The sequence below is a fragment of the Olea europaea genome, chromosome 12 (assembly GCF_002742605.1).
Source record: "Olea europaea var. sylvestris chromosome 12, O_europaea_v1, whole genome shotgun sequence".
NCBI lineage: Eukaryota > Viridiplantae > Streptophyta > Magnoliopsida > Lamiales > Oleaceae > Olea > Olea europaea.
The window spans coordinates 4,842,388-4,854,555 of record NC_036248.1 but is presented as its reverse complement, the minus strand read 5'-3'; the positions used below and the strand labels follow the sequence as shown (position 1 = coordinate 4,854,555).

Genomic DNA, 12,168 nt, shown 5'->3' with positions numbered 1-12,168 from the left:
ATCTCTTGCTTGTTTTCTGTCGAATTATCCCCTTGTGATAGGTCGACGTGTAGTATGCTACGCTGATCCTCTGTCTCCTGAATCTCCTTCTTACTTTTTTCTAATACTTCCTCATCGGTTACCCAACCTGTGGGAGGAGGCATTATTTTTTCTTCCTCATCAATCATCCAACTTGTGGGAGGAGGCATTATTTTTGGAAGTGATCCATACTTCTCAGAGCGAGGCACTCTCTTCTTTCTTTTGGGTGTTCCGTACAGCACGTAGAAATCGAAAGGACGCCCAGATGGCTCCCCCAATAAGTCTACTTCGCGGACTCCCTCTTGATGTGTTGCTTAAACAGAGTATTGCGTGATACCCCTCTCTTTTTTCTTTCTGCTTCTAGATCAATTTCTTCTTCAATGTCTGTCATCCCATCGTCCTCTTCATCGTTGTAGGCCTCTCCAGAAGTCTGGCCTTCTTCGCATACCAGCATGCAGGCTTCTTCTTCGTTGTCCTCCCTCTCTTCTTCTTTTTCCTTATTTTTGAACTCATTGGCCAGTAGGTAATTATTGGCCATGACAGGAGGCAACGTACCGAATTGGATAGCAAGGGGCTCATCTGGATCTTCTTCTTCCTTTTTATCTCTTTCAAACCTTGATCTCCCATAAGAGGTCTCCGGCAGTTCTTTCATTGATTCATCTGTACCAGTTTCTTTATTACCCTTCAGGACGCTTTGATTGGCTACCTTGAGTAGTAGAGGTGCTTTAGGGTGTGGCATTCCTTGTTGCTGCCTCATCATCTGCCCGTAATTTCGCTGAAAACGCCTTTGTTGAGTCCTGGTCATCTCATTAAAGGGTATTGCTCTTCCTGCAGTGTACTGGAATGAATGCCATACATTTGGCCGGCGAGGTTGCGGCCTAAATGTTCTTCCAACATCTGTTGGTCTGAACTGCCTTTCAAAAGGCGGTCCTCTATAGAATGATGCACCTTGTCCTCTACTAGGCTGAACGTTTGGGAAGAAAACAGGGCGACGAGGATGCTGCCATGTCTCTGGTTTCTCTGTGCTTCCATTTACTTCCCTTTTACACCTTGCACACAGGACGTTTTCGTCCTTTTTTGGTTCTTTTCCTTTGATACGTTCAAAGACACTGGGATGTGGTTTAGGATCTTCTTCTCCGTCATCTATGACTAACTTGAATTTTGGTAACTTGTTCTTGAATCCAGATGTTACCATGTTTACCCCAAGTGGCTGTGGGAAAGGATTCTCGTCCACTGCCATCTTTTTCTTATTGTCGAACGTAATTCGTCCTGACTCAATAGCATCCTGCAATACGTGACGAAAAACCAAGCAATTGTTAGTCAAATGTGACCATGCATTATGCCACTTATAATATTTTTTACCCTTTATTTGTTCAGGGTTTGGCAATTTGTGCTTATCGCTCAGTTTTATTTGCTTATCCCTATATAACTTATCGAATATAAGGTCAGCTTTGGTTACATCGAACGAGAACGTTCTAGCCTTTATGTTTCCATCCTTTATGGGTTCATCTTTGCCCGATGGTCTAGGTTTGACCATTATGGGACAAGTATATGTATCCCCTTTTACTAATTCGGCCAAACACATTTCGGCCTGATCATACGATTCGTCATCAATGGTATGAACGTCAAAATTCGGGTCTCTGTAATAAGTCCCTTTACTAGAATTTTTTATTTGTTATTCTTCTCTTATCAATCGCTCATACCTAATGACATTCGCACTTAACTGGAAAAGGTCGGGAAATTCCTTGTCTTGGAACTTCTTTTTTAAATCAAAACTTAAGCAGCCTTGTGCGATTTTGACAAATTCCTTTTCGGGCAAAGGTACAAAACACTTGCTTCTTGCTGTTTTGAACCTTTGGAGAAAACTTTCTGCCCATTCATTTGGCATTTGACGTAAATTCGCCAAATCAGCCAAGTTGACTTCAGATTCAGTTTTGTAAAACTGAGCATGAAACAACTGTTCCAGTTGTTGCCATGTTTGAACAGAGTTCGCTGACAAGTTAATGAATCAGGAGAAAGCTACTCCTGTTAACGAACTAGGGAAAAGTCTCATTTTGTGGTAATCGGTTACATCACCACTTTGCAACGTGAATTGCCCTATGTGTTCCAGGGTAGACACCTCTCCTAAACCAGTAAACAGTGAGAATTCTGGCACTTTGTACCCTCTAGGCCATGGATATGCTTGGTCAACCCAATCAGGATATGGCTTTGTGTAAGTCGGTCTAATGACAGGACGCACCCCAAAGGCCATCTGATCTCGCACGATTTCCATAATCTGATTTCTCAATATGACATTGGGATCATATGGAATTCCTACAGGCTGATTAACCGGTTGATTTGCATGAGGTCTGATGTTTGGTCCTTGATTGGCAACAAAATTACCATAATTAGGGCCATTACCATTAGCCTGGACATCTACCCCCTCATTACCACGTGGAATATTCTGTCCATTGTTTAGAATATTATCTCTCACGTTTGGATTACCCCCCAAGTTAGGCATACCACTACTACTACCTTGATTTGGTATTGTAACACCTCCTTGATTTGAAGTAGAGGGGCCAGCCAGTGGTTCTACCCCTTGACTTGGATTTGGGACCGAAGGATTATGTCCTACGATCGTCCTAGTTTGAAAGTTACTTGTAAGAGGTATAGCCGGCTGACATATTTGGCCTACTAACTTATTCATTGTTTCATTCAACGTCTTTAGTTGTTTGGCCATATTGTCATAGTGTGCATTACCACTTTGTGTAAATCTTTCCATATTATGAATACTTCGAAGATTTACCTGCTCGACGACGTCTTGCGTGAGTTCTCCAAGCAATGCACGCATGGTTCGAGGACTCAGCTCCGTCATTGGTTCGTAACGACTGTTACTGCTCTGATTTTTTCCATCTGTTCGTGGAGAGGCATGTTGCTCCTCATATCGCTCGATTACAGACTGGATTCCTCCCTGACTTGCTCCTTCCTTGTCGGATCTCTGAGGCATACTGTTTCTCTTTTTGCACTTTCAACACCTAACACCACTGTCCCACTGGGCGTGCCAAATTGTTTCGCGCGGGTTAATTCGCTAACAATTAAGGAGGATCAGACGATTGTGTAAGGGACGAAACCTCTTGAGACAAAGTCCCAAAAAGGGGTGTTTTTTTTATTGGCGATGAACTTTACAATTGGAAACGGAAAACAACGTGCCTCCAAGGGGCGCAAGCACACGAGTTACAGAAAAGGAAATGTTTAAGTCTAAAAGCTAAAGGAATGAAAATTACATATTCTCTGTTCGAGAGTTTTGGATTCGGTCCTTGCTTCTAAGTCCTTTCTCCCTTTTATACTTCATAGGCGATCCCTTTGTGATTAACTGCTCTAAAAAACTGCTTGATCGCCCAATAACTACCCACTTTCTTTGTAATGGCCACTTTGTCATGCAACTGTCTTTTAACTGCTGCCATTATTTTGCATCGTTCAACCGCTTTCGATTGAACCCCTTGAGTCGTGGAACGTGATGAAATTACTTTAGCAACTGCCTCAATAACTGCATCATAATGCGTTATGTTTGTTGATACCTTGGACGACTTGAAAATTTGGGCGAGACTTTGGACGACCGTATGCCACTCTATTCGTTCAGACTCTGAGCGACTTGCAAACTTGGGCGATGGCGTTACCGCACTAATGGGCCCCTTATTTGGGCATTCACCTTGATTCGTTTAATTGGATTTCGTTCTTTGGGCTATCTGATTTGGGGACCCTCCAATTGGACTTTATTCTCTGGGCTGTTCGATTTGGGTTGAATTTTTATGTGTCAACACAAAACTTTTTTTTAGACGGGCAAACTAATTTTCCAATTTTACTAATATAAGGAAATTAAACTCTTAAAAGGAGATAATTTAAAATCCTAATCTTAAATAGAAGAAATCGTATTCTAAGCCCCCGTTTGAGCCCCATTATTTCTCATTACATTAAATTAAAATTTTCACTTTCCTACTTTTAACCACACAATTTTCAATAAAATAATATTACACGTAAATCAAAAAGTTTTTAACCACTCATTTTTCAAAAAAATATTATTCATCTCATTATAATCTACAAATAATGGGATTCAAACGGCCCCTAAATAAGAAAGAAAGAAGAAATTCTATTTTAAATAAAAAAGAATAAAAAGACATAAATAAATTATATTTGAAATAAGATTGTCCAGTATCAAATATTTATATATTCTCGAGTGCTCAATTTGTCCAAAGTTCAGGAACGCCATTGCAATTTACTCTTTCTTAAAAGCTTTGGAGAATCTCAAGCAGAACCAGGGGTTATAAAAGCATCCACGTGTACGGTCAGATATTGCCTTAGCCGTCAACCGACTATTCACGGAACAATATTAGGTTTTTATAGTGCACATCGCAATGCACGTTATTTCATTCAACTACATACAATATTCTCTATCTAAAATTTTCGAACTTTCTGATGGAGATGGAGCGCGTGACGGATTTGACAATGGACTGGAGGCCGAGGAAGAGGCCGCGGTTGGGCTGGGATGTTGGACCCGAGGCCCCTAAGGTATTAAAGATCTGATTTTTTTATTTTTTATTTTTTTTTCTAGGTCTGATGATAAAATAGAATTTAATTCGGTCAGATATGATGAGTTTTGCAAATTCTGCGTTGTAATTGTTAATATATAAATTGAAAAGCAATTCATTAGGTCTGTATATTTTATGTGTATAATTTTACGATGTGTTTTGCCTAATCTATTAGATCTGTAAAGTTGGATAATCATCCTTATGTTAGTTAAATAGCTATATGCCAGATGCAAAAATTGAGGTTTATGCTTACCCGATATAGTTCGAAAATTTTCCCTTCTGATTGTTGATATGTAAAGAGTAATTCAATTGGTTAGATATGTGATTTAAATTTGTTAGACCTGTTAAGTTGTATGGTCATCTCTGTGTCTTATGATAGAACTTTGACAGGTTCACAATTGTGGGATTCATCGTCAAAATTGTATTTTGGTTTCAGCTATTTGTTTATTGGGCAACTTATTTTACCTGGCTATGTAGTTTTAATCATTTCTGATTTTTGCATGTACATCTGTTTATTACTTTATTTATACCAAGATCAGGTCTTTCGAAATAAATTTATGCAAATGGTTGTACATGTAAATGGTTTTTTTGCATGATATTGGCCGCTTTATAGCTTGTTAGAGCATCATGATCATGGCAGAGCTTTTCTTTGGGCTTGTTATCCTTGGTTTTTGAGTCAAGTTCTTTCTCACTATGTTCAAGTGTGCTGTTTTCTTGGTTTTTATATTCAATTCTATGCACATGTGATCTATTTCATGATAACCACGTTTTGGTGTTCTTTACAATGCAATGAACGAAGTGTGTTTGGAAAGGTATGGAAGTTGGTGTCGAGGAGGTAAACTATATTAATGATATTTGATATTTAAAAAACATGAATGGATGCCTGTGTGTAGGCTCAGCTAGGATTCTTTTGTGTACAAGAGATTGGGAATGTGACAAGCTATGCACCTTCAAGCACAGAGTACACTAGTTCTCTGTTTGTTAAGGGCTTGGCTCGAAATGGTTCTCCACCAAGGCGTGAAGATGACAAAGATGGCCATTATATATTTGAGCTTGGAGAAAATTTAACTTCTCGCTGTAACCACCTTTTACCATCATCAAAACAGTTTACTGCTATGGTTTGGATATGTATTCATATAGATTATGTTGATGTATTTCTTTCTCAATTTTATATGCGAGTCTTCCTTCTTAACTGCTATCTCATTTTTACCTTTTAGTGACCCATTAATTTTTAACTTATTTTAGTTTAATACACACATGGAATAAATTGCTTAAAACACTATGGAAAATAAGTTTGGCTTGCTGGTGCAGCAATTGTTTTAATCTGATATGATTAAAGTTTTCGGCTTATAATGAAGTTTTTGAAGGAGATTTTTTTCTTTGTCTGATCGAGAACTTGAAATGACCATGTTTTTGAAAAGTTGGACTGTTAATAGTCTCCTTGTTTAATATATTGTTGTTTGTCAATGTCCATCACTTTCTCTTATGTTGCATTCTGTGGTATATTTGCAGATAAAATAAACAGCAAGATGGGCGAAGGTGAATCACAAAAACTGAAAGAAAATAATCCAGCTTTTATCAGGAGTGTGGCCTCTGTTCTGTTTTTTTTAAGCTGGAATGTTATATGCAGGCACTTTTGGTCAGGTCTTGGAGTGCTGGGATCGGGAAAAAGAAGAAATGGTTGCCATCAAAATTGTTCGTGGAATTAAGAAGTATCGTGATGCAGCTATGATTGAAGTGGAAGTGCTCCAACAACTTGGAAGAAATGATAAAGGTGGCAATCGGTGAGTGCAAATTTTCCTTTTAATTTTGTATTTTATGCCACTTATATGGCTTTTGTGACAATCAGTTGTTGAATTGGTTTATTCTTTGCAGTTGTGTACAAATACGGAACTGGTTTGACTATCGTAACCATATTTGTATTGTAAGTATATGATCAATTATTTTGGTGGATTAATTTCCTCAACTTAATGTTTTAAGGTTAAGATCGTGGATGAATTTAAATGGTGTTAACAGGTCTTTGAGAAGCTTGGACCAAGCTTATATGATTTTCTACGGAAAAACAAATACCGCTCATTTCCCATTGACCTTGTCCGTGAGATTGCCGGACAACTGTTGGAATGTATAGCATGTGTGTAATAGTACTCTTCATTCATAATAAACGTTTTAGATGCAACGTCTTTAATACTACAGAACATCAATGCAGATCCAAATTCCTTAAAAAAAACCTATTTGTAAGTATTAATTTTGGAGGCATTTATAAAGTAATATGGAAATTGGCATCCCTTATTGGTCATAATCTACAGTACCGTATTTTATAATTGCTTTGTACGCCATTAGCATTAATTTTTGCTCCAAATATTTTGCAGTCATGCATGATTTGCACCTCATCCATACAGATTTGAAGCCTGAGAATATACTACTTGTCTCCCCAGAATACATAAAAGTTCCTGATTACAAGGTAAAATCTTTTTTATTATTATTATTCGTGTCCTGCAACAACTTCACGTTTTACACACGTTACATTAGAAGACAGAATTGTGTAATGTTTGAGCTTCTGATGCTTATTTGCTGATGGGCTTGTTATGTTCCTCCGGCCCTACCTTTTAATTTGTTTGTATGCCATATATGCCCACTCCTGACTTGATACATTTTTATTGCTTTTAGGGGTCTTCAAGGTATCCAAAGGATGCCTCTTACTATAAAAGAATCCCCAAATCAAGCGCTATCAAAGTAATTGATTTTGGCAGTACAACTTATGAAAAAAAAGATCAGAGCTATATTGTATCCACCAGACATTACCGTGCACCTGAAGTCATCCTAGGTAAAAATTCATGAACTACGATGTGATGTTTTTCGTTACATATTCCCTAATATTACAGTTTCTAGGTTCAAATTAATTTATTTGATTGTTACCTTCACAGGACTTGGTTGGAGTTACCCATGTGACATATGGAGTGTAGGTTGTATCTTAGTGGAGCTATGCTCGGTGTGCTATCTAATTACCCTCCTATTGGATGTATATTTTGGGATGGGCTGTCGATGTAGTGATTATATCGGACTTTAGCATTTTTAACAGTTTTTGCCTGCCATGGTTCAGGGAGAAGCATTGTTCCAAACGCATGAGAATTTGGAGCACCTTGCAATGATGGAGCAAGTTCTTGGACCACTGCCTCACCATATTTTAAAGAGGGCCGAGTATGTTCTTGTTCGTTCTTCTTACATCTTGTGCAGGGCTTGGATATTGGCTAAGCTCATGATAAGTTAAAGTGCATTTTAAGTAACTTCCGTTTCCAAACATGTTAGAACACATCACCTTCTCACTTTTAAGTTTTAACTGAGAAAGATGTTACTTATTTTGGTCTTACGTCAAAATTAGCAAATTACATCTCATTGGGATTTAGGATTATTTGGTGGTTTACTAAATCTCTATTCTATCTTACAGCCGACAAGCTGAGAAATGCGTTAGAAGAGGTAGGCTCGACTGGCCAGCTGGAGCGACATCGAGAGACAGTATCAGAGCTGTTCTAAAGTTGCCCCGCCTTCAGAACCTAATCATGCAGCATGTAGATCATTCGGCGGGAGATCTTATTCATCTATTACAAGGGCTTCTTAGATATGACCCATCAGATCGGTTGTCAGCTCGTGATGCCCTCGAACATCCTTTTTTCACCAGGGATCATCGTAGAAGATCTTGAAAATTAAGTAGACTTGGGACGTGCCAGGGAAGCTAGTGCAATGCTTGTTAAGGTCAAGCTTTGAGTACGTTTTCCCGTGTTAAACACAAGCACGCGGGAAGTCAGAAGAATCGAGTTGCTGGTTTCTTCTGTACAAAGTCGAAGAAGTCAGATGAATTGCTTTGTTGCCTGGATGATTTCTGTTGTATAGCCATTATACAGAAGTGTATAATGCTTTATTTTTTGTATTAAGCTATTTGTATCTCTCTCTTGATACCTATGAACAGATTGATGACAAGGAATGTAAATAGTCTTTTCTTCTTTTTGTTGTTGCTAGAATATTTTATTTTCTTATGGTTGGTTTGGATGTGTGAGATATGAAAGGTGATATGGGATTGAAGTGTAGATTCGGTAAATCATGTTGTAAATTAGGATGTACGCTAGCAAGTTTGTTATTTTTTTTGGCTGCCTTTTCTAAGTGTCTTTGGTTAATCTGTGCTGGGAATTGTTAATAACTTAGTTGTTCAATTGGTATCAGGATTCAACTTAAGTCTTACTTAGGGGAAAGATTATGAGTTCGAATTCTGAGGGATACGACATAAATCCCTGAGGGGTGAGTGAGTGTAAAACCCTCTCAAAGCGGACAATACGTAGGGCGTAAGGTTCATCCAAAGCGGACAGTACGTAAGTTAACGATTTGGATGCAGAGACTCGGATTGTTACAAAAAAAACGTGCATTTTTTTTTAAACCATAATTGTCTAAGTTTACGTGGACAAATGTCTGTTATCATTTTCCATATGTTTCAAAATCCAAAAAACTTTCTAATTTACAAATTATTTTGGTTAACATCAAATGTGTCGAACCAAATAAAGAACGATTATTTTTAAAGCTTCGAGTTCTAAGAGTTTGGGGCGTCACAACTTGGTGTCGTCGCTTGTTCTCACTAATTTTAAGAGTTTGTAATGATGATACGATGGACCCATTGACAGTTTGACACTTGTCCTCTCTTGTATTGTAATGCAAACTTGAATTCAATAATTAGAATAATTACTGCCTAAAAAATTAAAAATAGTGATAATTTAAAGAGTCATGTTATTTGAAGACTATCATAGTCGTTCCATGTGGCATACGAGTGATAGTTAGTGATTTGATGCATTAATCTCGTAACTTTTTATTGCTTTATGTATGAAATCACTAATTGTCATTTATACGTCACGTAGGACGATTACGATAGTGAGCAACTGTAAATAGCATGATTCTAATTTAAAGGGTAATTAACAGAATATTCCTACTTTTCAATGTTATGGTGCAAAACTTTCATACCTTTCATTTTTTTGGTATTTTCACATTTCATTGCGAATAACATCATCTTCACCAAATTTTAACGTAAAATAACTAATTTACCATCGTATTTAAACAATATTATTCCTAAACTTTTCAAAAATTTACAAATAACCCCATTTGGAGCTACAAGCCTCCATCTCACCAACCACCACGTAGCCGTTGCCTAAAACATCAGAGCTCACACCACAAACAACTGCCATCAACCCCAAACACTTTCCCATAAATAAATTGAACAAACAATAAATTTATATGGTCAAAATCAACAAAAAACTTAGTTTATCGCGCGCGCGATAGTGGTTCCCAACATCGTGGACCACCTATTCCCGCTTCACCATGCACCTTCTTCAATAATGGGCTTTTATCAATTTTATTCGAATATGCCCCTGCATTTTTGGTCAGTTATTGCCCAATAAAAATTTGAAAGTTATTGCTATAGATTTTGATTTTATATATTTGTTGATGTTTTACAACCATGAAGAGAGGAGCCCTAGTGAGTATAGTCAATTGGTGTGTTGGGAATAACATGGAGTCTTGTTGGAATAGGTGGTGTCGTCAGTATTTGCATTTGCGAGTTTGGTATTTTAGCTTGCCATTCCAACCAAAATTGTTGGCATGAAGGTTGGATGTTGGGTGGTATGTGTAGAGGGGAGCAAGAGCTTTTCGATAATATACAGGTTCGACGATTTGGGCGTAGTTGGTCGGAGTTTTTTGACTTCTAAAATGGCGGCCCCATTTAGTGGTGGAAGAGGCAAAGGAATGGGAAGGAGGAGAAGAGAAGAAAGAAAGAGTTTTCTAATTTTAGGAGTAAGATTACAATTTGTTATTTATTTTTCTTTTCTTTTTTGTTTTATTAGGGTACATTGGTCATTTTATGTTGAAAATTGGTGAAAATGACTTTTTTTGTAATGAAAGATGAAAATAGGATGAAAATGCCCAAAAAATGAAAGGTATGGACGTTACACAATAATATGAAAAAGTAAGAATGATTTATGCAAATTACCCATAATTTAAACACTGCATTTCTTGTTAAAATGTCGAGTTTTGACCACTGAGTTTTGAAAAATGTCGAGTTTTGGTAACTTAATTTAGGTCTATGTATTTGATTGACCATTGAAATTTAAAATGTAGAGTTTTAACCACTGAATTTTGAAAAATGTCGAGTTTTGGTTACTGAACTTAGATCCATATCTTCGATTGCTCACTGAAATTTAAAATGTGGAGTTTTGGCCACTGAACTTTAGAATATGTTGTACGTTACTCACTAGAATAACTGTTGAATTTTGAAAAATATCGAGTTTAAGGTTAGTAATGTACAATATTTTTCAAAATTCAGTGCGTGATGTAAAATATTTTTCAAAGTTCAGTGCGTGATGTAAAATATTTTTCAAAGTTCAGTGAGTAATGTACAATTTTTTTTCAAAATTCAGTGACCAAAACTTCACATTTTAAATTTCAGTGAGCAATCGAAAACATGGATCTAAATTCAGTGACTAAAACTCGACACTTTAAACTTCAGTGGCCAGACATAAGTTCAGTGACCAGAATTCGACATTTTAAATTTCAGTGGCCAGTAAAAAATATGGACCTAAGTTCAGTGACCATTGGAACAATTAACTCGAAAAAAGTAGATCTAGATCTCGAGATCTTTTGTAATCAATTTCTAGAACAATGCTTGGTGTACAATAATTTTGACAAACATGTTGCTATTTAACAGTTTAAAAAATAATTCATCATTTCAATTAATACTTTTTTGCCACAACCAACATTGTCAACAGTGTTGTACAAAAATATTGTATAAATAGCATAGTTCCAAGGATCTTGTCACATGTATATCAAAATTTACATATAGGATTACATACTATTCACATAGTACTCTACCATTTGTCAACTTAAAACATAGTCAACTTTTTTTATTAAATCTTTTTTCTCCACATCATTATTAGTAACCGCTATGTACTATTTTTATGTACAAGTAGTAAAATCCTAATTCCATGTCAGCCACTAAAATTAATACTTTTATATTAGTTAAAATAACTGATACAGGGTCACGAAGTGATAAATTAAAAGTAAAATACAAATTTAGGGTCTAGTTTGAGGCACATTATTGGACAAAAAATGAAAATTCTGACCGTTAACATCACATTTAACGGATTTTGTTGACATCTCATTTCTTGTGTAGGGCTCAGCTATGTCTGTGTGCGGCTAGAATTCTCATTTTAATGAAACAAATAATGTGCTCCAAACGGGGATTCAATAACTAATCTTAATTGTTTAAAATTCAAAAATTATATAAAATATTTCGAAAAAATAATAACAACCATCGTTGTATTTTAAATTTTTGTTAAACATTTTAAAACTATTTACATGTTTCTAATTTTATTTCCATTTACTTATTGGTAAAACTTTTGAAAGCTTAGCTTGGGGCGTCAATTTGGCTCCTCGACTCTGACGGCCAATGATTTGACTCGAAAAAAGTTCGAGCTGGCTCGATTTTATCGAGTCCCATTTTGGAGCATTGTCCCAAGCTCGAGCCAATCTATGTGGCTCATGGGCCCATGTCATA

General features: G+C 36.7%; 1 protein-coding gene across 6 annotated transcripts; it reads left to right on the top strand.

The window, feature by feature from the left end:
• The first annotated feature begins 4,406 nt into the window (after positions 1–4,406).
• On the top strand, positions 4,407–8,582 carry LOC111405304 (serine/threonine-protein kinase AFC2-like). Of its 6 annotated transcripts, none has more exons than XM_023034126.1 (11): positions 4,407–4,563; positions 5,477–5,660; positions 6,096–6,122; positions 6,214–6,367; positions 6,459–6,507; positions 6,600–6,714; positions 6,953–7,044; positions 7,251–7,407; positions 7,508–7,572; positions 7,684–7,884; positions 8,029–8,308. In XM_023034126.1, exons 1-10 carry the CDS (start codon positions 4,471–4,473, stop codon positions 7,849–7,851), a joined length of 1,104 nt encoding a protein of 367 aa, XP_022889894.1. In that variant the 5' UTR covers positions 4,407–4,470; the 3' UTR covers positions 7,852–7,884; positions 8,029–8,308. The 6 variants fall into 6 exon arrangements, with proteins under 6 accessions (XP_022889894.1, XP_022889893.1, XP_022889895.1 ...); XM_023034125.1 differs by having other exon boundaries at positions 4,410–4,563; positions 7,684–7,781; positions 8,029–8,582; XM_023034127.1 differs by lacking the exon at positions 5,477–5,660 and having other exon boundaries at positions 4,430–4,563; positions 7,684–7,781; positions 8,029–8,546.
• Positions 8,583–12,168: the final 3,586 nt, after the last annotated feature.